A 25,947-nucleotide genomic window follows, 5' to 3' on the forward strand; every position below is an offset into this window, starting at 1 on the left:
CTTACTAGGGTTCCCTTGTATGTTACTTCTTTCTTTTCCCTAGCTGCTTTCAAGATTTTCTCTTTGTCTTTAATTTTGGTCAGTTTGATTAATATGTGCCTCAGTGTATTCTTCCTTGGGTTTATTTTATATGGTACTCGTTGTGCTTCCTGGATTTGAGTGAGTGGTTCCTTCCCCATGTGAGGGAAATTTTCGGCTATTATCTCTTGGAATATTTTTTCTGTCTCCTTCTCTCTCTCTTCTCCTTCTGGCACCCCTATAATACGGATGTTGGTGCGTTTCACGTTGTCCCAGAGTTCTCTGAGACTCTTCATTTCTTTTCAATCTTTTTTCTCTTTTCTGTTCTGCATCTGTAATTTCCACTAATCTGTCCTCCACCTGGCTTATTCATTCTTCTGCCTTCTGTATTCTGCCGTTAGCTGCTTCTAGTGAATTTTTTATTTCAGTTATTGTATTTTGCATCTCTTCTTGTTTAAGTTTGATATCTTGTATCTCTTTGGTCAGTGTTTCCTGTAAGTTATCCATCTTTGCCTCCAGTTTATTTCCAATGTCTTGCATCATCTTCAGCATCGACAGTCTAAAGCCTTTTTCCTGGAGGCTGAGAATCTCCTCACGGCTTAGCTGTTTTTCTGGGGTTTTTCCTTTCTCCCTCATCTGAGTTTTATAGTCCTTTGTCTTTTCATTTTTATAGGTTTTTGGTGTGGTGACCTTTTTACAGATAGTAGAGTTGAGCCTCTCTTACTTCTGGTGTCTGCCCCCCTGTGGCTGAAGTCTATATGGGGGGGCTTGCTGTAGCCTTCCTGATGGGAGGGGCTGATGCCTGCCCCCTGGTAGGTGGAGCTGATTCTAATCCCTCTGGTGGGTGGGGCTTAGTCTCTGGATGGGAGTAGAGGCAGCTGTGTGCCTGAGGGGTCTTTAGGCAGCCTGTTTACTGAGGGGTGGGGCTGTGATCCCACCTGGTTGCTGTTTGTCCTGGGGCTTCTCAGCAGCAGGCTGGCTGATGGGTGGGGCCATATTTTCCCAAAATGGCCACCTCCAGAGAAAGGCGTGCTGCTGAATATTCCTGAGAGCTTTGCCTTCAATGTCCTTCCCTCACAGCAAGCCACGTTCACCCCTGTCTTCCCAGGATGTCCTCCAACAACTGCAGTCAGGTTTGACCCAGATTCCCTTGGAGACTTTGCTTTGCCCTGGGATCCAGTGCACGTGAAAGTCTGTGTGCACCTTTTAAGAATGGGGTCTCCATTTCCCCCAGTCCTATGGAGCTCCTGTGCACAAGCCCCACTGGCCTTCAATGCCAGATACTCCAGGGCTCTTTCTCCCAGTGCTGGATCCCCACACGTGAGAGTTTGACGTGTGGCTCAGAACTCTCACTCCTGTAGGTGAGTCTCTGTGAACCAGTCAGTTTCCAGTCTGTGGGGCTTCCCACCCGGGAGGTATGGGGTGGTTTATATCGTGAAATCGCCCCTCCTACCTCTTGATGTGGCCTCCTCTTTTTCTTCTGGAGTAGGGTATCTTTTTTAAGGTTTCCGGTCCATTTGGGTGAAGAGTGCTCAGTCCTTAGTTGTGAATTTTGTTGTTTTTGGGAGAGAAGTTGAGCTCCAGTCCTTCTATTCCGCCATCTTAATCCCGTCCCTCCCAACACAGAACTTTAAACGGCAGAAGAGAATGGCTCTCCCTGCATCTTACATGCCTGCCAGATGCAACAGCAACTGGGTTAAAGTAACACGTAAACGCACAGGTTTGTTTAGGAAGGCGAGGAGGGCCAGGAGGCCCAGGTGTGACTTCTCAGAAGAGGGCTGGTCTCTTTAATGGCTGAAATTAGTCGACTAACCAATCCCCCTAATCATAACAGGAATCAAAGCAGTACTCAAAATCAAAACATCTGAGGTTTTTTTCAGTTTGATGAGGAAGCAGCTAGAGCATGACTCTCATCATCCCTTGCAAAGTAACGACAACGACGGTACAGCCAGACAGCAAGCGAAGGCCACCACACGTCTCTGCACGATGGACTGACGATGCGCAAGGCAAGCAGTCTTACCTTAACAGAATTATAGAACGCTTCGAACACACCCACACTCTTGGCACTGAGCTGCAGGTTCACGGTTCCTTCCACTGTCAAGGAGACTCCCTGGTGCTGGACTGCGTCCTTCCCAGATACGACCACCACGCCGGAGAGCATCTCCTGGAGACAGAGAGCGCCACCGCCCCATTAGTGCATCTCTTTCATCCACCTGCTTTAGGAGCAAAGTCAGTCTCCGGAACAATTAACTCAAAGGTGCAGACATTCACTGAGTGCTTACTAGAGAACAGATGCCTGGATGCCAGGATGGAGAAGGCCTGGGCCCTTCGCAGGGATGGAATCTCAGCCCATTGCTGCCCTCAGACACATCTCCACCCCCGCTAGAGAATCTGGTTTCAAAAGGGAGTTCCCGTCGTGACGCAGTGGAAAGGAATCTGACTAGGAACCATGAGGCTGAGGGTTCGATCCCTGACTTCGCTCAGTGGGTTAAGGATCCAGTGTTGCCGTGAGCTGTGGTGTAGGCTGCAGATGTGGCCTGGATCCGTGTTGCTGTGGCCGTGGTGTAGGCCAGCAGCTGTAGCTCTGATTGGACCTCTAGCCTGGGAACCTCCATATGCCATGGGCGTGGCCGTAAAATGCAAAAAAAAGAGGGGGGGGCAAAGAGAAGGGCCTAGGGGAACAGGAGATTCAGAGCCACAGTACATGTGTGTGTGGTATCTCTTCAGAAAGAGTATGACACAATAGGGAGTCCTCTGGTGGTGGAGCAGGTTAAGGATCCAGGCTTCCACAGATTGAGGCACGGATTCAATCCCTGGCCTGGGAACTTTCACACACCACAGGCGTGGACCAAAAAAAAAAAGGCTTTTTTGTAGGTTCTTTCTCAATTATGCTGGCTAAGATGACTATACCCTGTCAAATCTATGTGTTCAAACTGAACACAACTGCTGACCAGGTGTCCTTTGCCAGGAGGGTCTCGTGAGAGGGCCTGGATGTCGTGGATGTAACACCCCCAGCAGCCACACAGCCCTGTCACTAAGGCCCTCCTAGGCCCCTCCATGTCCTGCTTTCTGCTGGGAGACAGTCGAGCTTAGATTTCCCTGATGAATCATTTAAGGAAGACTTTGCAATCAACAAGGACCGGCGGTACAGCACTGGGAACTCTCCTCAGTGTTCTGTGGTAACCTGTGTGGGAAAGGAATCTGAAAAAGAATGGATATAACATGCATATACATGTGGCTGAGCCCCTCTGCCCTACTGACTCAGCACGGTAAATCAACTGTACCCCAATATAAAATACAAATTCATCTTTAAAAAAAAGGCAGAGTTCCCTGGTGGCTTAGTGGGTTAAAGATCTGGTGTTGTCATCGCACTTCACAACAGACTGTCTATTCACTTCTTTGGAGATGACTCCTGGACGGCAGTGCTTTCCTGTCGAGATGAAACCCTGGAACTTGAAGGTCTCCACTCGCGATGGAGGTTTACATGGAGGAGTCGCGGAGATGAACTAGCACCAACCACAGTGAAGAGAATCCACAATCAATACAAAACGTGGTTCTGAAATGACCTGCAGAAACGGCGCAGGACGCTGTCAAATGGTGAGGTGACGGCAGAAAATTGTTGACCAAAAAAACAAAAAAAAAGGAAAGCAGCAAAAACTGAAAACAGCCTGCAAAGGATTAAAAGAAGTCTATTCTATCGGCATTTAAATCTGTTTACTTTTTTCCCCCCTCTAGTCATCTAGTGAAAAAAGCTTCAAGTCCTCACACAACACGAAATTTCGGAAGTGGGGAATAGTCTATACCCCTAAACACGCTGAGTTACTTTGTTTTTGTTTCCCACCTCCCATCCCAAAGCCCTGAAGTCTAAATTGAAACCATTAGCTCCATTTTATGCAGAAATTCATTTTGCCCTTGACATAAGAAGCTCATAAGCAAATTTAAATGAAAACTCCTCGGAAATACTGATTTAACTAAAATTAATTACATTTTCATACAACCTACATGAAATAAAAATCTAAAAAAAACCCCTAAATCCACTGGTATATTTTTAAAAACAGTCTTGACTAGTATGTCCCAGAATTAGTATTAGACAAAACAACTGCATGAACTTTATCAATTAAACAACACAACGGCACTTCAGGATAGTCTGCTTCTATTTAATCACAACATTTCCAGTTAATTTCATGGGAACAGGATCTGGGGAGACCACTGAGTGGCATATTATAACCTGACATCAACAGAACGGTTTCCTTCCTTAATCCCTACGGCATAAGAAGGACAAAGCAGTGAAATACCTTGGAAATAAGCAGAGTAAAATATTTTACCTCTCTTTTGTATTCTTTGATTTTAATTAACAAATAGAGTAGAAAGAATACAAAATTATTATCTTCAGATAAATTAGGCATTCTACACAGGTCCATTCAATTCCTACCAACAAAAGCAGGACACTGAATTAGTCCAAGTATAGCCCAAGGAGCCAAGAATTTTAGAAACACAGTATTTCAGCAAAGAGTTAAGACCCCTGGTAAGGAGAAAAGTGACCCTTTTAATTTTCTTTAACTGACACATAAAGGATACACGGCATTGTATTCGTTTTAGGTGTACCAGACAATTCCTGATTAATCCTGGCAAAGGAAGAGAGAATAATGTGAATTACTGAAATTGAGAAGAACCCAAAAGCTCACCAAGAACTTCCTGCTCAGAGCTGTCTAGACAGCGCGACAGGGAGCAAAGATCTGGGTGGTGGAGAGGAGACCCCACTGGCACGAAGGGGCCACACTGAGGGCCATGACGTCACAGAGGGGCCGCTTCTGGTCGTAAGGCTGGCAAAGACCCCCGCCAATGATGCACGATGTGTGTTGATTTGGGAAGACAAGAGCCAAGTCACCAAGGAGGCCCCTGACCTGAGAAGGGTTAAGGAACACACGAAGGGGAGATGCACACCCCACACTCGTGTGTGTGTGTGTGTGTGTGTGTGTGTGTGTGTGTGTGTGTGTGTGTGTGTGTGTGTGTGTGTCTAACATGAGGTTCAACAGACCCCGACGTGACCCCCACCTGTGTGGCCCTGGGAGCGGCTGGGGACCAGCAGCCCTGGCTCCACCAGCATCCTGAAGGGGGAGTCCCGGGGTGGGGGCCGGCAGGTGAGGATCCAGGCCCCAGGTGGACTCATTCCCTGGAAGCTGCACAGCCTCGGCAGGTGGGTCCAGGCTCAGCCCAGAGGGAGGCCTGGAGCAGTGGCTTCAAACACACACCAAGACAGGAGGCGCCCAAAGCCTCTGGGGCTCCCCGCTTTCTCCACAGAAACCACCCTGAGCTTGTCCTGAAGGTGGGAAGAGGCTGAGGCCTCTAACCCTGCCTCCTCTGGGGCCTCTAACCCGCCTCCTCTGGAGGTAGAAGGCAGCCAGCAAACCCCACGGCTCTTCTCTTCTTTGTTCTCTGGAATTTGCACCAAACCCATAATTAGGGCTCTGTGTTGGAAGGTGGTGGCGTCGAGTCAGCATCCCCCTCCTCGCCCGGCCGCCTGGAAATCACCCAAAAGAACAAGACGCAGAACCACAAACTCCATCTCCAGCGAAGCAAGGAGACCATCAAATGCCATGAAATAGGCGGAGTGGAGCTGGGGCGGGGGTGCGGCCGAGAGCCAAGTGAGGCCCTGGCTGGGGCGAGTCGCTCCCAAAGGTGAGGGGTGGCGGACAGAGGCCTGGGAGCGGCTGGGGACCAGCAGTGCCTCCAGCCCACCCCAGCACTGCACCCCGCAGGAGGCAGCAACCTGGGCGGAGAGGTGGGGGACAAAGGTTAAAGAAACTCACATCAAACCTCAGCCCACGGGGTCTAGGAATAAACATCTCCTATGAAGGAGCTTTTGCGAGAACGAGCAGAGGTGCTCAGGACACGTAATAGCCTTAAAAAGGAGGGACCGGGGAGATGCAAACAGCAGATGATGAATAAACACATAGAAGCCAGGCCAGGTGGCTTAACTCCTCTGTGGAGGCGCCTCATCTCACCCAGGGTAAAGGCCGGTCATTTCCCCCCTGTCCCCCCAAGGGGGGACCTGCCCGACCTCATCTCTAAACCCTCCCCCTGCACCACTCCACTCCCAACCACCAGCCCCCTGGCTTTGCCTTTTTCCTTTTTTTTTTTTTTTCCTTTCCTGGCTGGCGCCTGAGGCATGCAAAAATTCCTGGGTGGGGGATCAAACCTACACCACAGCCATGACAACACCAGGTCCTTAACAGCTAGGCCACTGGGGAACTCCCTCCCCGCTATTCCTCTAAAAGGCCAGGCTGGTCCAGCCTCCGAGCATCTGCACACACTTCTTCACCTGGAGGCTCTTCCTCCAGAACCCATAAGGCTTGTGACACAGTCTCTCTCCTTGACCAAACTCTATGCAGCCTCTCTTGAGCGCTTTCCCAACTAGGCCCTAATTTTCGGTTTCCATGTTCCTCTCTCTGCTTCGTGAATGGCAGCAAGAATTCTGCTAAGTCAGATCAACTGTCCTTGGACTCCAACACCCTCAATATCTTACCAGCTTCCTCATCCTCCACCCCCACCCCACCCCACCCCCGCTGCAGAGGGTGTCTGACCAGCCCCACCTGCCTTCAGCACGACTCCTGTGAGGAGCAGGTTTATCCACCAACCCTGCCTCTTCTCCTCGGCTGTGGTGCCCACTTGCTCCCAGGGGAACTGCAGCTGAACCCGACCTCTTTCCCCCACTGCAATACTCCCTCCGTCGGTCCCAGCAGCTGCCCCTGAGTACAGTCTCACTGTCTTTAACAAGTGCCATGAGTAATTTTTTTCCTCTCAAACTCTCTTCCTCCTTCCCATCAGGTTGGTGCTCAAAAGACCCCATTTTCATGGCACCTCCTCTGACCCCTCCTCTTTGAATCTGCACGACCCCTCTCCCCACACTCCCTTATCCCCCTTCCTGACTCTGCTCTGTAGCACTGTCACCTTCTAAAATACAACATAAATACTTAGCTATCTTACTTATTATCGTACTCCTGGAATGTAAACTCCACAAGGGGACAGAGGTTATAAGAGTAGGTACTGGGTGTTTACTAAACCATTAAACGACCACCCGCCAGGAAAAAACAAAAAACAAACAAACACACACCGTCAAGCAGATGGAAACTGTGAATGTGCATTTCACCATGAATTTTTTAAATATAAAGAAGCAACTGCTTCTATGAAAGATGAACACAAAACAGAGCTATGCGAGCTTAGGGATGATGAGGTAACAGAGAGACAAAAATGTAAGAACAGCTCAGAAAAGAAGTGGAAGGGAAAAAACTAAAACAAAACCATCACAGAAAAGGAGGTGAAACTGAAAGGGGCTCAAAATACAGGGCAGAAATGAGAAAATGCGAACAAACTGGGCAAAAATTTAAGAAAGAATTAAAAAGAATCACCCAAAAAAAGAGATAAATATGACTGACCATAAGGAACATCCAACACATGCATAATGAAGTTCCCAAATAAGAAAAACGAAATAATGGAACACTTCAAATATTTACTGATATAATTTTTAACAACTGCAGGAGCAAATGAATTAGGTAGGGTTAAGAAAAAGACTCTAGTGAAATTATTCTACTTGAAAAAAGAGAATCCTTTCGGAGTCAGGTGAAAGAAAAGTCACTTATAAGAGGGGAGAAAAAAATCAGATTCCTTCTAAATGCAACTCAAAATGAAAGCACAGAGCTTTCGGCGGGGACCACCACGTTTCAGTAATTTGCCAAAATGACCAACACTAAAGGAGAGAAGAGGGGCATTCCTGTATGTTCTCTAGGCCTTTTAGAAAAACATGGAGTTAGGAGTTCCCATCGTGGCTCAGCGGTTAAGGAACCCGACTAGTATCCATGAGAATTCAGGTTCGAGCCCTGGCCTCGTTCAGTGGGTTAAGGATCTGGTGTAGATCACAGGCGTGGCTCGGATCCTACATTGCTGTGGCTGTGAAGTATGCTGGTGGCTATAGCTCTGATTCAACCCCTAGCCTGGGAACCTCCATATGTCGCTGGGTGCAGCCCTAAAAAGATAAAAAGACCAAAAAAAAAAAAGAAAACATGGGGTTGTTCCTCTGGCCACATACATGCGAATTGACATGAAAGGTGATGAGCACGGCTCAAAAGGGAATGCCCCACAAATGTTACCAGCAAAACTGAGGCGTCTACAGCATAACCCAGCATGCTGTTGGCACTGCTGTAAACACACAAACGAAGGGCAAGATTCTTGCCAAAAGAATATGCATATTGAGCACAACAAGCCCTCTGAGAGCCAAGACAGCTTCCTGAAACGTGTGAAGGAAAATGATCAAAGAAGGAAGCCAAAGAGAAAGGAACCTGGGTTCAGGTGAAGTGCCAGCCTGTTCCACCCTGAGAAGGACTCTTTGTGAGACCCAATGGAAAGGAGTCTGAACTGCTGGAATCCATTCCCCATGAATTCATGGGATGATAGGTGTAAAGAAAATGAAAGACCTGGACTATGAAAAAAAAAAAAGAAAGAAAGAAAGAAGAAGAAGGAAGAAAAGAAGAAAAGTATAGCAATACGCACTGCAATGCTCAAGGAAACAAAATATGATCCTACAATTTTAATTTTTTTTAATTTTTGTTATCAAAGCCCATGCTTTATTCAGAGTTTCTTCATTTTCACCTAATATTCCTTTTATGTTCCAGGATTCCATCCAGGATACCACATTACACTTAGCTGTCATGTGTCATGATCCAGAATTTCACACCTACCTAAACAGTCACTCATGTATAAAAGAAGTTTTTTTTATTTTTTTCTTTTCAGGGCCACACCTGAGGCATATGGAGGTTCCCAGGCTAGGGGTCGAATTGGAGCTACAGCAGCCGGCCTACACCCCAGAGAGAGCAACGCCAGAGTCAAGCTGCATCTACGACCTACACCACAGGTCACGGCAACGCCGGATCCTGAACCCGCCACCTCATGGTTCCTAGTCGGATTCATTTCCACTGTGCCACAAAGGGAACTGTTTTTGGTTTTGTTTTAGAAATTTTAAATATGCAAAAGCAAGTAAACAAACAAAACCCCCAGGAGCACTACATGAAAAGCGATCTTGAGACGCTGACTAAATAGTTAACTATGACTCTTGAAGGGATGGCAGCAAACAGTGTCAAAAGAACCAAGTGCTACGACCAGACTCGCTGAACTGGAAGAATAAGACTAAGAGGTATGCGATGATTGTGGTGAGAGGACAGAACGCAAAATACAAGCCCTGAGAGTGTAGACTATTTAAAAAATAGCAGTTGGGAGAGTGAGGGAGCAAGACTGTGAGAGGCTGTACAACGTACACGGTCTCCTTACCTCTGACAGCTGGGGTTTCAGATACATCATCAAAACCATGTTCTCCAATACGGCAGCCAGCAGCCATACGTGGCCATTTAACTTAAATTTATATTAAGCAATATTCAATAAAATTTAAAGTTCAGGTCCTCAGTCACACTAGCCACATTTCAAATGCTTAAAAGCCACCTTATGGCTATTGGCTATCACAATGGACAAAGCAGATAAACAGTATAGTCATATCATCACAAAGTTCTACTGGCTGATTTTAAGTTCATAAATCGAGGAGTTCCCGTTGTGCCTCAATGGTAACGAATCCGACCAGTATCCTTGAGGACGTGGGTTTGATCCCTGGCCTTGCTCACTGGGCTGAGGACCCTGCTTTTCTGTGGCTACGGTGTAGGTAGACTGGCAGCTGCAGCTTGAATTCGACCCCTAGTCTGGGAACTTCCATAAGCTGCAGGTGTAGCTCTTAAAGTAAAAATAAAGTTAATAAATTGAATAACATAGTACAAATAAAGTTAACAAGGGTGAACACCCACAAAGGTAGTGTTTGAAGTAACTAAGATCAGTTGGGAGAAGAGATGGGAGAAGGAAAGAAGAGGAAACATTAATTTCATCACTGTTCATAGCAGAGAATTAATAAATAACATCCAAAACAAAGAAGATTTAGGGTACAATAAAAAGTTGTAATGGTGGCGTTCCTGTCATGGCACATCAGAAACAAATCTGACTAGAAACCATGGGCTTGCAGGTTCCATCTCTGGCCTCGTTCAGTGGGTTAAGGATCTGGCGTTGCCATGGGCAGTAGTGTAGGCCACCAGCTCTAGCTCCGATTGGACCCCTAACCTGGGAAGCTCCATATGTCGTGAGTGCAGCTCTAAAAAGCAAAAAGCAAAAAAAAAAAAAAGGTGTAAGGGTAACAATTATATCAAATAAAACTCCAAATTATTAGAAAATCATACAAACATAAAGCAAAGAAAATAAGAATGCAGAGGGTAAAGTGTTTTAAAAGCTACTTAAAAAACAATCCCCCCAAATGATAACAAAGCAGCAATGGCAAAATTAATGCCAAAGATATGTCATGTTAATAAATGGGCTAAATTAGTATCTATTTAAAAAAAGACATTCAGATTATATCTCAAAGTAAAACCCAATTTTATGTTGTACGACAGAGATGCACTTAAAAACGGCAGGGGTGAGGGTGGATTTGGAAAGGCTGAAGAAGAAAGAATAAGCAAAGGTATATGAAGCAGAAGGAAGAAATAAATTGTGGGCTGTAATCTTACTATCAGACAAGGCTGAGTTCAGAGGAGGAAGGACTGATAAACAGGACAAAGAAGAGCACTGCAGGATTCCATAGGGGGTAACTCACAGCAGAGACCCACCGGCTGGCTATGCGTGGATCCTGGATGGAATGACACAGCATCAACATTCAAAGCAAAAACTACAGGGGATACAAGGAGACGACTTGAGTAAAACAAATTCAATGTGCTCAGGACAGTAAAGAGGACAAAAAGAATCGGGGATATAAAGCACCCAAATCACACACCAGTAAGATACAACTAATTGAACTCTAAAGACAACATGCTGATTCTAAAAACAGAGAAAAAACACTCTTTGTAACGTCCACGGTACATTCACAAAAACTGACCAATTAGCCCACAAAGAAGTCCAACAGGTCTTTCTTTAGGGGAAAAAAAAAAAACAAAATGAAGCAAAGGAAATTACTAATCTAATCAAGAAATAAGAGCTAAATCAAAGATATCAAAGGTATACTAGTAATTAAAATAATAATAAGAGAACACACTGTTCAACTGCATGTAAGTAAATCTGAAAAGTAGGTAAAATGGATCATTTTTCTAGGAAAACATAATTTACCCAAACTAACGCCACAGGAGACATGAAACCTAAGCAAATCAACCACCATAGAAAAAAATCCCAAAAAGTTATATATGAGCCCTCCCCAAAGCATCAGCCCCAGAGTTTCATGGATCATTCCCAAATGTGTAAATTACAGAAAATTCCAATACTGAAACTATTCCGAAACACAGAAAAGAATTTCTTTAAAAAAAAAAAAAAGCAACTACAACAATAACACCAAAGTAAGAAAAAAAATCTATACACACACAGGGAAAACTAGATTTTTCTCACTTATACATGTCAATGTAAAAGTTCTAAAAAAAATATTAGCAATACAATCCAGGAGCAACTGGAAGGAAGATCACACCATAACTGTGGAATTTAGTCCAGGAATGTGTGGATAGCTCAAGTCTCCAGGAAAACTACTAACGCAATTCGCGGTATTAATAGCTCTCCAGAGAAAAATCACAGTCATCTCCACAGATGCTAAAAGTCACTTGCTAACATTTAATACCCATTCTTGATAAAAATCTTAGGAAAATAAGAATAGAAGGATATTTCCTTACCCAGAAGGCAGCATCAACCTTAATGGGAAAGGAGATACGGTGCATTTAAGTCGGGAATAAAACAAGGACGACTGTGATCACCACGGTTAATGCACTACAAATACTACTTAATACAATAAAAGTAGAGACGTATTTGAGAAGTGAAAAACGGAGGCAAATTACCATTATTTATAGATGCCATGATTGTGTGCCTGAAAGAGCCCGAGGGAATTTACTCAACACATCAAGGTGAAGAGAATTTCAGGAACGACGATAGCTGGGCACAAAATACACGGAAATTGATAAGGCAGCATGAACACAACAACAATCAGTGAGAAGACACATTGGAAGCAGCATTATAAAGCAACTTAACAGGAAAAATCTAAAACTCTCATAAGACGAAACCGTAAAACATAGCTGAAGGGCACAAAAAAAAAAAACTACCGTGGTTTTGAACAGGAAGTTTTTTAACACCTGGAATGTGTCTATTTTCCCTCAATCTGTAGATAAAGACAACATAATCCAAAGAAAACACCATCAGGAATGTTTTTCTTTTTTCAGGGGTGGGGTGGGATGAGATGAGGTAGACTAGACAAGCTGATTTTCAAGTTCATCTGGAATAAGAAACTTTGAAATGAAGGGGGGGACTAGCCTAGCCCTACGAGGTTGTTATAACACTACAATAACTCAGAAAATGCGGTACACGTAGAGGCTGAAAGATAAATGCAACAGGATGGAAGCACCAGAACTAGACCCAGGTAGTATGGGAATTTAACAGATGATAAAGGAAACATTTGAAATACAGAGGGAAAAGGCAGAATATTCACTAAATGATACTGGTAAACTAGTCAGAGATCTGGAGGGGGCTATGGGGTGGGATCTGCCAGAGAACCGGCAAAAAAAAAATTAAGTTGGATCCATACTCCAAACCTTTGTTTTGTTTTGTTTTTTTTGTCTTTTTTGTTGTTGTTGTTGCTATTTCTTGGGCCGCTCCCGAGGCATATGGAGGTTCCCAGGCTAGGGGTTGAATCGGAGCTATAGCCACCGGCCTACGCCAGAGCCACAGCAACGCAGGATCCGAGCCGCGTCTGCAGCCTACACCACAGCTCACGGCAACGCCGGATCGTTAACCCACTGAGCAAGGGCAGGGACCGAACCCGCAACCTCATGGTTCCTAGTCGGATTCGTTAATCACTGAGCCACGACGGGAACTCCCCAAACCTTTGTTAATAAAAAGTTCTAAATGCATCAAAGACTTAAATGTAAAAACTGAATAACCAAAATTTTAGAAGAAATGACCAGGAATGATTTTTATCATATCAAAGTGGGGAAGATCTTTTTTATTTAAAATTTTTTTTAAATTTTTATTTGAAATATAGTTGACGTACAATGTTGTGTTAATTTCTTTTTTTTTGTCTTTTTTTGCCTTTTCTAGGGCTGCTCCGAGGCATATGGAGGTTCCCAGGCTAGGGGTCTAATCAGAGCTGTGGCTGCCGGTCTACACCACAGCTGCAGCAACTCGGGATCCGAGCCGCATCTGCAACCTACACCACAGCTCATGGCAACACCGAATCCCTAACCCACTGAGCAAGGCCAGGGATGGAACAGGAAACCCCATGGTTCCTAGTCAGATTCGTTAACCACTGAACCACGATGGGAACTCTAATGCTGTGTTAATTTCTGCTGTCCCGCAAAATGATTCAGTTACACACGTGTATATATACATGTTTTAAAACATTCTTTTTATGGCTTATCTTAGGCCACTGCATACAGTTCTCTGTGCTCTACAGTAGGACCCTGTTGTTTATACTTTTCTAAGACTGTTTCAAAACTCTGAATAAATATGACTACAAACACAATTAAAAAGTTTGTTACACAAGTGATTATGAGCAACGTCACTTAAATAAATGATAAACTAGGGAAATAATGCAACTTAATATAACAGGCATGGAGTTCTCATAGTGGCGCAGCGGAAACAAATCCAACTAGGAACCATGAGGTTGCAGGTTCAATCCCTGGCCTCGCTCAGTGAGTTAAGGAAGGATGTGGCGTTGCCCCGAGCTGTGGTGCAGGTTGCAGACACAGCTCTGATCTGGCGTTGCTGAGGCTGTGGCGTAGGCCGGCAGCTGTAGCTCTGATTGGACCCCTAGCCTGCGAACCCCCATGTGCAGCAGGTGCGGCCCTAAAAAGACAAAAAACAAACAATATAACAGGCAAGGGGCTAATTAACTCTCTAATATTTTAAGAACTCCTTAAAAAAAAAAAAAAGAAACCACGTATACAACCTAATAGAAAAACTGGATGACAGGAACGGAGTTCACAAAAAAGGAAGTGCAAATGGCTCCTAAGCCCATGAAAAAGGCTCAGTCTCAATGATAACATGAGAAAGGATCATTAAACCATCCTAAGGACTATTTCCCCCTATCAGATTAGCAAAAATCAACAACGTGATGACACAGTGGTCGAGGAGGGGACACCAGGCATTCTCACACACGGCTGGGGGGAGCTGAGAGCACCACAACCTTGTAAGGGCTGTGCAGCAACACCAAAAACATTTCACAAAACCCTGAGCCCAGCAAGTCTACTTACGAGTTGTCTTTTTTTTTTTTTTTTTTGCTTTTAAGAGCAGCGCCCTTGGCATGTGGAGGTTCCCAGGCTAGGGGTCTAATCGGAGCTACAGCTGCCGGCCTACACCAGAGCCACAGCCACACCAGATCCGAGCCGCGTCTGTGACCGACACCACAGCTCACGGCAACACCGGATCCTTGACCCACCGAGCGAGGCCAGGGATCGAACCCGCAACCTCATGGTTCCTAGCTGGATTTGTTTCTGCTGTGCCATGACGGGAACTCCCAGGAATTTTCCTCAGACACAGCTGCATGTTGAAATGACTTACAAACAGTCGTTACCCACTGCAACATGGTTGTAACAACAAAAGAATATGGACCACCTAAATGCCAATAATAGGAAAATGCTGGTTTTCCCCTTTAACAATGTCCTAGAGAGTATTCACGTTAGTACATACACGTTCTTTTTTTTAAGGTTGCAAACCATACTGCTGTGGAGAACAGGGGAGAAAGTGAACATCTGTACATACTGACTTGTACATGCATACGTATCTTTGGCAGGAATCGCAAGAAATCGAGAGCTTCTGGTTGCCCTAGATGAACAGCGGAGGGTACCTGCATCCCTCTTGAAACTCAGGAATTAAGAACCATCTGCACTGATTAACTAGTAACATAATCAACTTTAAAATAAGAGCAGGAGTTCCCGTCGTGGCTCAGTGGTTAACGAATCCGACTAGGAACCATGAGGTTGCGGGTTCGGTCCCTGCCCTTGCTCAGTGGGTTAACGATCCGGCGTTGCCGTGAGCTGTGGTGTAGGTTGCAGACGCGGCTCGGATCCTGCGTTGCTGTGGCTCTGGCGTAGGCCAGCGGCTACAGCTCCGATTCAACCCCTAGCCTGGGAACCTCCACATGTCGCGGAAGCGGCCCAAAGAAATAGCAAAAAAATAAATAAATAAAAAATAAAATAAAATAAGAGCAATCCCAGAACGTACAAAGTTCTAAGCCCCTTAAATTTGGATAACCCCAGGGCACAGTGACCTTCCCCAGGAAAAGACCTAGAGTGTAAGCCAGAAAGTCCTCTTTCTCTGGATTACCCCATACTTTGGACTAGAACACAACTGTCAGGGAAGTAAAAGCCTGTGAGCTAAGGCCTCAGCCAATCCTCCTCCAGCATCTTTCCTTTCTGATGGTTCCAGGGCGCGACGGGGCCGCGACACCCATCTCTATCCCCAAGAGTCCTCTGCGTCTCTGAACAAACCCTTCCTCCCTGACATTTCAGCAGTCCTCTTAGAACCGCCTGAGATCCTCACACCACACTGGCCTGGAGATCTAGCACACCGAGAGTGAGCGGCCTCTCATTTATGAACAGGCATCAAACGTGTGAAGGAGTTAACTAATATTGAGGAAATCACAAGGCAAATCACTGAGCTCAAGGTAGAGGAACACAAGTGGACAATGAATTGCTTGCTGAAACACTCCAGTCCTTCCTAGTGGCACTCAGAGACCCATTTGGTTGGGAGAGGGAAATGAGACACATCAGAGATTTCAACTTGCATCCCCGCCTTGTACACCATTCCATATAACAGCTGTTTTCCCCCTTGTGTGAAAACACAATAAACCACCAGCAGCTATTTCTCCACATCTGAAGTAATGAGCCAATACTGTGTGGTGTTTACCAAGGCTGTAGATTGGAGAATTCTGAAGAGAGGCATCATCTCCAATCTCTCATTAAAACCAACACAAGGCTAAGAGACATTGGACTCTTCCATTTACTCAAATGAAATCAAAGATTACGTTCACACCCAAAAAATCTGTACATAAATGTTTCTTGTAATTTTATTCATCATCACCCAAGTGTCCAAGAGGTGAATGGACGACCAGGGACGCACCCCCAGACAAGACAACTCAGCAATAAAATGGAACGAACTACTGACACGCAGAGACTGAATGACTGTCCAAGACTAAGTGATGAGGCCAGATTCAAAAGGCTGTGTATCTTATAATCGTATTTTGCCATATACGGGACCCCCTGCAAAAGGCCAACTACAGAGGCTAAGACCAGATCACTGCTTGCTTGTGGGCTGGGGTGGGTGTGTGGGAAGAAGAGGCTGAGTAAAAAGGATGCAAGGGAACTTGGGAGAGTGACAGAACTGTCCCCTATCTTGACTGTGACAGTGGCTAAGGTCTCGAAGAACCCTGTGCTGAAAAGAGCGATCTGCTGCAAGGGATATACCTCAACTAAGAAACCCACAGGGGGAGTTCCTGTGGGGGCGCAGCAGTAACGAACCCAACTAGTATCCATGAGGACGTGGGTTTGACTTCTGATCTTATCCAGTGGGTTAAAGAATCCAGCACTGCCATGAGCTGTGGTGTAGGCCAGAGGCTGAAGCTCTGATTTGATCTCTAGCCTGGGAACATCCATAGGCCACAGGTGCGGCCCTAAAAAAAGAAAAAAAGAAATGCACAGGAGTTCCCTTCTTGTGGCTCAGCAGGTTAAGGATACAGCATTGTCACTGCTGCGGCTTTGGTCACAGCTTTGGCATGAGTTTGCTCCCTGGCCTAGGAACTTCCATATGCTACAGGGGCAGCCAAAAAAAAAAAGGGAAAGAGTGTGCTTGTGTACCACATCTTCTTTATAAAGGGAAAGAGTGTGCTTGTGTAGCACATCTTTATAAAGAAGATGTGGTACACAAGCACACCCACAATGGAATATTACTCAGCCATAAAAAGGAATAAAATAATGCCATTTGCAGCAACATGAATGGGACCTAGAGATACTAAGTGAAGTTAGTGAGAAACAAACATCACATGATATCACTTATATGTGGAATCTAAAAAAAAGATACAAATGAATTCATTGCAGAACAGACTCACAGACTTTGAAAAAACTTACGGTTACCAAAGGAGACAGGTGGGGTGGGGGAAGGGGTGAACTGGGGATTTGAGATTGGCACATGTACACTGTATACTGAATGCCTGGCCAGTGGGGACATGCTGTCAACACAGGGAACTCTACGCAATCAATATTCCGTGATAACCTATATGGAAAAAGAATCTGAAAAAGAACGGATGTGTGTCTATGTGTAACCGAGTCACTCTGTTGTACAACAGAAATGATCACAACTTGTAAATCAGCTCTACTTCAATAAAATTTTCTAACATGGGGAAAAAAAGGAAAGAGATTCACAAAGATAATCAAATATAGAAAGAAAGGTATTCTACCTTCTTGACAACAGGGTCATATTCTAAAAGAGACTGATAAGACTGATACTTTAGTAAAAATTAGCAGTGGAATAGTAACAAAATACCAATGATAATTTGTGTGGCTTACATACACTTACTGGCAAAACAGCAGAAACAATATAATCATTCATCTGACAAACACTTTTGGCGTGCCTACCATGTGTCAGATACTGTTCCAGGCACTAAGGATAGGGCAGTGAACAAAAGAGGAACTCAGGGGGCTTACATTTTAATACTGCATTCTCATGCTGTACTACTATGGAGAAATATGGCAGGCTGCTTCTTAGTATAGTGTCAGCATAGGTCTAAATGCTCAGTAAAATGAGCTGACAAAAATCACAGCTATTGTCTGATGAGGCTACTCTGAAATTTCTATTTCTGAAATTTTCTTGAGTCTGGAGAAGAAACCTGAGCCACCAAATAAAAAGTCTAGAAGAAAGGAGCACAGCAGGTTAAGGATATGGCATTGTCACTACAGCGGCTCTAGTCACTGCTCTGGCATGGGTTCGATCCCCAGCCTGGGAATTTCCATATGCTGTGGGCACAGCCAAAAAAAAGGGGGGGGGGCGCAAAATGAGACTGTCAATACTGGTCAAAAGAGGAAAACTTCCGGGGAGTTCCTGTAGTGGTTAACGAATCCGACGAGGAACCATGAGGTTGGGGTTCGATCCCTGGCCTTGCTCAGTGGGTTAAGGATCCGGCATTGTCGTGAGCTGTGGTGTAGGTCGCAGATGTGGCTCGGATCCCGAGTTGCTGTGGCTGTGGTGTAGGCCAGTGGCTACAGCTCTGGTTCGACCCCTAGCCTGGGAACCTCCATATACCGTAGGAGCGGCCCTAGAAAAGGCAAAAAGAAAAAAAAAATTACACTATTATCTTTTTATAATTTAAAAAAAGTTCTTCTCCTAGAGCTCCTGCTGTGGCACAACAGGATTGGCGGCATCTTGGGAGCACTGGGTCGCAGGTTCCAACCCCGGGCCCAGCACACTTGGTTAAGGAGCCAGTGTTGCTGCAGCAGTGGCTTAGGTTGCAACTACGGCTCGGATCTCATCCCCGGCCCCGGGAACTCCATATGCCACAGGGTGGCCAAAAGTGAAAAAAAAAAAAAAAAAAAAAGTTCTTTTCCAGACTATTACTGAAGAGGGGAATTTCTGTCCATCAACCCTTCACTTTTCTATTGATGAGACTTCTAGTCCTTTCCCAAAGATTATGATTTGTGTTTGAGAGTAATGGTTTTTTGGTTTTGTTTTTTTGGGGTTTTTTTTTTGTCTTTTTGCTATTTCTTTGGGCCGCTCCCGCGGCATATGGAGGTTCCCAGGCCAGGGGTCGAATCGGAGCTGTAGCCACCGGCCTACACCAGAGCCACAGCAACGCCAGATCCGAGCCGTGTCTGCGACCTACACCACAGCTCACGGCAACACCAGATCCTTAACCCACTGAGCAAGCGCAGGGATCGAACCCGCAACCTCATGGTTTCTAGTCGGATTCATTAACCACAGAGCCATGACGGGAACTCCGAGAGTAATGGTCTTAAATGATCTTTTCTGATAAGACAAAGGGCAGGCCAGTTTGGGGTTGACATGGTAGGTGGCAGTGAAACTGTAATAAACTGCATAAATAAGGACATTATCATGGGGAACAGGGCAGTGAGGATTAATGGACCCGCCACCATTAGAAAGCACATACACCAGGGGGATACGCTAAGACCCTGCCCACCAACTGGGAGACAGCTAGTGTAATGCTCACAGTTCCTCAGGGACAAGCTCCTTCTTCGCATCAGAACCCCAGGGTAAGAACAACTTAATCAGGGACAGGCTCCCAACAAGAGCCAAACGGCACTGACCACCTCACACTGCCCTTTCCAGGGTGAGTTCAATTATCGGGAAGAACAACAGGAGTTCCCGCTGTGGCTCAGTGGGTTAAGAACCTGATTAGTATTCATGAGGATGCGGGTTCGATCCCTGGTCTTGCTCAGTGGCTTAGGGATCCAGTGTTGCCACAAGCAAGGTGGCAGATGCAGCTCAGATTTGGCATTGCTGGGGCTGTGACTGGCAGCTGCAGCTCCAATTAGACCCCTAGCCTGGGAACTTCCATATGCTGCAAGTGCAGCGATAAAAAGGGGAAAAAAAAAAAATCAAGGAGAACAACAGTGGAAGTGGACAAGACTCCACCAACTTCTGCTGGGTCTACTGCCCAAGAGCCCAGGTGAGTAGCTTACAAGGAGGAAAGTGGCAGAAAACTAACCAAGGATGGTCATTCAGTCCAGAGTTGGAATTTATGGATGGTGGGTCTATAATCGGTATGGACTACTTTTTTTGAAAAAAGAGAGAAATTAATACCTTTATTTATTTATTTTTTTTGGCCATGCCCATGGCATTCAGAAGTTCCTGGGCCAAGGACTGAACCTGGATCACAGTAGTAACCCAGAGCCAGAGATGTGACAACACTGGATCTTAAAACTGCTGAGCTACCAGGGAATTCCCAAGACCTTTTTTGACTTAAATCCTCCAGTAGATAAAAGCAAAACGTTTTAAGCCTGTTTGTATGCACTGCATTCTATCAGAAAGTTAACACACCCACTAGAAAGCGAATTACAGCACCGCTGTGGCGCAGTGGGATTGGAAGCATCTCTGCAGTGCCAGGAGGCAGGTTCAATCCCTGGCCTGGCACAGTGGGTTAAAGGATCCAGCATCACTGCAGCTATGGTGTAGGTCACAACTGCAACTTGATTCCAATCCCTGGCTCGGGAACTTGATAAGCCACAGGGCAGCTAAAAAAGAAAAAAGTCAACGGAGCCTATGTTTTGGCATAAAATAAAATGGGTTGCTACGAAAAAACTTCAACCTTGTTGGCTCTACTGGTCATTACATCCTACAATTAGTACTTTTCAAACTGTGGACCACTGGGCCCGAGGTGTGTGCAGAGGCTTCAGCAGCCACTCTGGGATGTGAGAAAGGGTCAGGGAGGTCAGGGAGTGGAGCAAAACGAAAGAGCTCTGTTTTTATCTGCTTATAAGATGAACTATTTCAACGGATATTGTATTTATTAAAACTGATATATTAGAATGCTCTATAAGATTTAATTTAGTAAAAGAGTCTCATTGCTTAGAATTGGGGGGGGGGTAGAATCTTTATCCTAAACAAACAATGCTGTTCATTTTATTGAGCTGTTATGAGGAACCACTCACTGTAGCTTGTGAGTTAAAAGAGATACTTTTCATCACCCTGAGAAAGGTACCATTTCGCTGAACCTGAATTTTCTTCCACAGCCATGCTGACAGTAAAACACCAAGGCAGCCTTTTTAAGATCTGCTCACCATACAAACGTGCCCAGAAGGTCCCACGTGCAGGTGGAGGATCATACTTGAAACGGATAAGCATTCTTTACTTCACAAAGGAATTTTATAAAAATTTTATCTTTACCTGTTTGCGACTTTACGGAAAAGTATCTGAAAAGAGCCAGGACCTCGAGGCCTGTGAGCATCCGTACACAAGGCAGGATCTACTGCCCCACGCAGGGATGGGGACGGGCCTGAAGCGAGTCACTGCACTAAGTAACCTCTCCCTAAACCCTCTGTCCAAATAGGCCAAAGTTTATTTCTTGGCTTTGGTATGTTGTGCTCTTTTTGTTGGCATCAGTTGCTGACTTGCTAATAACACTCTTCTGAGACAGTCTGGCCCTCGTGCACTCCCTGGGAGGGGATGCAGGTCAGCCCCCCTGGCTGACAGCTACAGATAAATGTCTGTTTTCCCAAGAGAATCAAAGCTGGGAACACTACCTGGGCGTGGGGCAGGTGTCAGCCTCGTCTAGTAAATGAAGTCCATTTACATAGGACAACTACCTGATTAAAATCTTTGAATGAAATCAAGAAATATTCAGAGCAAAGGGGTTAAAAACTCCCAAGTGTAGCTTAGATGAACACAAGAAGTAAATGGAAAACCGGCTTCAACTTAGAACTTTTCTGGAACCTGCCTGTGCTAAGAGAGCAGTGACAAGCAAGAGGGCTGGAGAGCACATGGCGACAAAGGAGCCAGGGAAGGGAAACAATGGGAGAAGACAGGTGCCACCCCCCCAAACCTGCCTATGCTACTGTTGCTCCTGCCTGTAGGCAGCACATGGGCAGGGGGGATTCAGCGCTGGGGGACAATCCCTGGACAGTCACTGTGGGAGTGGGTGGTGGGCAAGGACTGCCAGTTTCAGCCCCCAGAGAGGACATGGCTGGCTGCACAGGCTGAACCCGGGAACTGTAAGGTTGGGGGTCTGGACTGCGGACTCGGCATCAAGAGGAAGGCAGAGGAAAACTCTGCCACCTGGCCAGAGTCACAGCAGCCTGTGGGGGAGGGGAGGGGCAAGGGTGTCATGGGTGGCGGTGACAGGCCGAGACCTACCCAGCTGCTGCAGAGTCTAGAAATGGGAGGCCCACGGAGGCCAGGCAGGCGTCTCTGATGCTCAGGCCAGTACAGAACCTGCTGCAGCAAACACCAAACTATATGAACACCCAGCGCATCCCAGGGTTCAAAACCACCTTGGATGGTTCTGAAAATCAGACATTCTATGAGGGTTGAGCTAGGACCAGGAGACAAGTCTTTTTAGGAGTATTAGACTACTGGTGAGAAAAATGACCTTAACGTTCAGATCACTGCATTCCTTAAACAACAAAAGTATCTTGAGATCCCTCTGAGCTCAAAACTCCTACATTTTTCCCCCCTTTTTTGGCCACCCACACCATATGGAATTTCCAGGCCCGGGATCAGATTTGAGCCACACCTGTGGCAACTCGATCCTTAATCCACTGTGCTGGGCCAGGAACGGAGCCTGCATCCCAGCACTGCAGAGACTCTGCAGGAACTTCTCAAGGTTTTACATCTTTATACTCTATCTGGACCAGCATTCACTATAATCGACCATTCGTGTATCAAGAATCCAGTAGAACAAAGTAGAAGAGACTTTCTTGCGTACTGTCCCAGCTTTATGATTTCTCTTCACAATAGCGAAATGGCATGTAAAGGATTTTTCCTCTTTGATCTTTTTTTAAAAAACAAGAAACTACATGAAAGCCAAATAAGACAAAACACAAATCCAGAAGTTCTTGCAGTAGCCATAATCAGCCCAGCATGCATAAACTGCTTACCACATAACTGGCTACGCTGGACAGTCAATCTCCAATTTATGTTTTTCACAATTGTAACATTTAACAGTGTCATTTTCATGAGTATGTGTGCCAGGATTTCAGAATATAAAACATTCTTTACTTGTAAAAACAAATGAACTACATTTACGTTACAAAAAGATTTACTGCAGGGCTCTTTTAACCAATAAGCTTCTCTAGCACACTGAAAATATGTGATTTACGATGCACTTGAATCCAACTTTTGGTTCAGGGATATGTCTACCGCACCAAGCAAAGGGCACGGCAGTGCCAGAACCACGCCCAGCTTTCAGTGCCCCAAATTCTGTCACCTCCATCTGCTCTCCTGGGTCACCGGCCCTCCATCCTCCAAGCCCACCGTGGAGAGACGTCCAACCATCTGTATCGCACGTGACACGCACTGACTATGCTATTTGTAAGGGTACAGGCGATGTGATTACCATCAAGACAGAGCAATTCTGAGTCTGAAATGACGTGAAAACAAAACGAAAAGTACCACCATCTATCGGCTGAGCCCCTACTTCAGGTCAGAACCTATAATAAATGCCTTAAAACATTATCTCATTTCAAATTCACAACAAAACCTCTGAGCAGGTTATCAGCCCCATCCTACAGCGGGAGAAGGCACACAGAGTTCTGGGCTTGGGAATAAAAATGATGTGATTTCAAACATTCACTCTTAACATCAATGCCCTTGGCCTGTCGCTGGTCTGCGCCTCCGTCTCCACAACCGTAAAGTGGGAGGAAATGCATCTCTTTGGTACTTGTGAGGACTGAAGCAGCGTGTGGGTCAGAAAGGGCCATGCTAGTACCACGTGTTGTTATAAAACAGTTAATCAGCTAAGCATCCTCATAGGGTATGAAAACTTCTGCTGGAAATACGGAACTAGGGAATTTTTTTTCACGTTCCTGATTGTCTGGTACCATATATGGAGCTTTGGAAACACAAGTCAAACTTCTAAACTCACGGCGGGGGGTCTCAGGGAGAAGGTGGCATGGTGACGCTCCCATGCCCTGCAGAAGGTCTCCTCTTGGAGCTGTGGACACTGTGAAGGACACTCTGGGGGATCAAATCTGGGGTCCTTTCCTATTATTTTCTATTTGAGTGACAGAGAAGACAACCATATTTACAGGAATTCTGAAGTCCCCATTCCCATATTTATTTGAACCATTCTCTGAGGAACGAGTGTCCTAAAGCAAAAACAATGGGGGGATCCATGGGTAGCTTTGGGGGTATATCAAAGTTAGGATCTTATCAGCATTTGCCTAGAATTTACACCTAGAATACTATGTATAAATACAAAGCAAAATCTATAATATATCGATAAGATAGGGGTTTTCCCTTTCTGATCAATGTATTCATAAAACTATTAGTCTTGAATTTTGCTTAAAGTGCCATTATTTCATTCTTTTTAATGGTGGCATAATATTCCATTGTGTATCTATACCACATCTTCTTTATCTGTTCATCTGTTGATGGACACTTATGTTGCATTCATCTCTTACAGCACATAGAGGTTCCTGAACCAGAGATTGAACCTGTACCACAGTAGAGACCCAAGCCGCTGCAGTGGAAACACTGGACCTTTAACCTACTGTGCCACAAGGGTAATCCCCAGACATTTTTAAATACAGCTTTAATTGCATCCCGTAAGTTTTTTGTTTTTAAGAGGTTGGTGAATTATTGTATGAGCAAAACATCCTTGTAGCCCCACCCAGGTTCTTCAGGAGACGGGCAGGGGACAAGGAGGGAGAGAGAGAGAGATGGGAAGAAATAGAGTCACTGCCTCGATCCCACAGAAGACGCTGCTCCAAAGCAGTTCTGTGGGGATGCGGGGAGACCCTAAAATAATGCTCTATTGCCATGTCCCACGAGATTTGATTTGTGGTATTTTTATAACTGTGAGCTTAAGTATCTTCTAATTTCTATTGCCATTTTATTTGACATATGATTCGTTTATTTTTTACTTTATTGAAATAGAGTTAATTTACAATGTTGTGTTAGTTTCAGGTATACAGCACAGTGATTCAGTTTTGTGTGTGTCTGTGTTGTACGTCTCTTTTTCAGATCTTTTTTTCTTATAGGTTATTACAAAATATTGACTGTATTATGAAGAACAGTATGGAGGTACCTTAGAAACCTATACATAGAACTACCATATGACCCAGCAATCCCACTCTTGGGCATATATCCAGACAAAACTTTCCTTAAAAAAGACACATGCACCCATGTGTTCACTGCAGCACTATTCACAATAGCCAAGACATAGAAACAACCCAGTGTCCACTGACAGACGATTGGATTAGGAAGAAGTGGTATATATTCAAAATGGAATACTACTTGGCCATAATGCCATTTGCAGCAACATGGAGGGAACTAGAGACTCTCATCCTGAGTGAAGTCAGTCAGAAAGAGAAAGACAAATATCATATGATATCAGAGTTCCCGTCATGGCTCAGTGGTTAACAAATCTAAGAACCATGAGGTTGCAGGTTCAGTCCCTGGCCTTACTCAGTGGGTTAAGGATCCGGCGTTGCTGTGGCTCTGGCATAGGCCAGTGGCTACAGCTCCAATTCGACCCCTAGCCTGGGAACCTCCATATGCCACAGGAGTGGCCCTAGAAAAGGCAAAAAGACAGAAAGAAACAAACAAAAAAACCCATATGGTATCACTTACATCTGGAGTCTAATATACGGCACAAATGAACCTTTCCATAGAAAACCATGGACTTGGAGAATAGACTTGTGGTTGCCAAGGAGGAGGGGGAGGGAGTGGGGAGGATTGGGAGGTTGGGGTTAACAGATACAAACTATTGCCTTTTTTTTTTCTCTACTGTACAGCATGGGGACCCAGTTACACATACACATTCCATTTTCTCACATTATCATGCTCCTTCATAAGTGACTAGATATAGCTCCCATATGCCACGAGTGCGGCCCTAAAAAGACAAAAAAAAAAAAAAATCACTGCCAAAGTCTCTTCATCAAGTTGTGCTGGAAAAACTGAACAGTCTCAGGTAAACCACACCACATACACAAATAAACACAAATTGTTTAAAGACCTAATTGTTGGAGTTCCCATCATAGCTCAGTGGTTAACGAATCTGACTAGGAACCATGAGGTTGTGGGTTCCATCCCTGGCCTTGCTCAGTGGGTTAACGATCCAGTGTTGCCGTGAGCTGTGGTGTAGGTTGCAGACACAGCTCAGATCCGAGTTGCTGTGGCTGTGGTGTAGGCCGGTGGCTAAATATCTGATTAGACCCC

At 45.2% G+C, this 25,947-nt stretch overlaps 1 protein-coding gene across 2 annotated transcripts in view; it reads right to left on the reverse strand.

Moving 5' to 3' along the window:
- The window catches only part of VPS26C (VPS26 endosomal protein sorting factor C), a 55,192-nt gene that overhangs the window by 20,129 nt on the left and 9,116 nt on the right, over positions 1-25,947 (reverse strand). Inside the window, exon 2 of one of the 2 annotated variants that reach the window (XM_047796454.1) lies at positions 2,039-2,182. The exons of the other annotated variant lie outside the window; for it this stretch is intronic. Within the exon in view, the coding sequence (XP_047652410.1) occupies positions 2,039-2,182 (144 nt within the window). The remainder of the gene's footprint in view (positions 1-2,038; positions 2,183-25,947) is intronic. 2 annotated transcript variants of the gene reach the window in all.

The sequence above is a fragment of the Phacochoerus africanus genome, chromosome 1, assembly GCF_016906955.1.
Source record: "Phacochoerus africanus isolate WHEZ1 chromosome 1, ROS_Pafr_v1, whole genome shotgun sequence".
Lineage (NCBI taxonomy): Eukaryota > Metazoa > Chordata > Mammalia > Artiodactyla > Suidae > Phacochoerus > Phacochoerus africanus.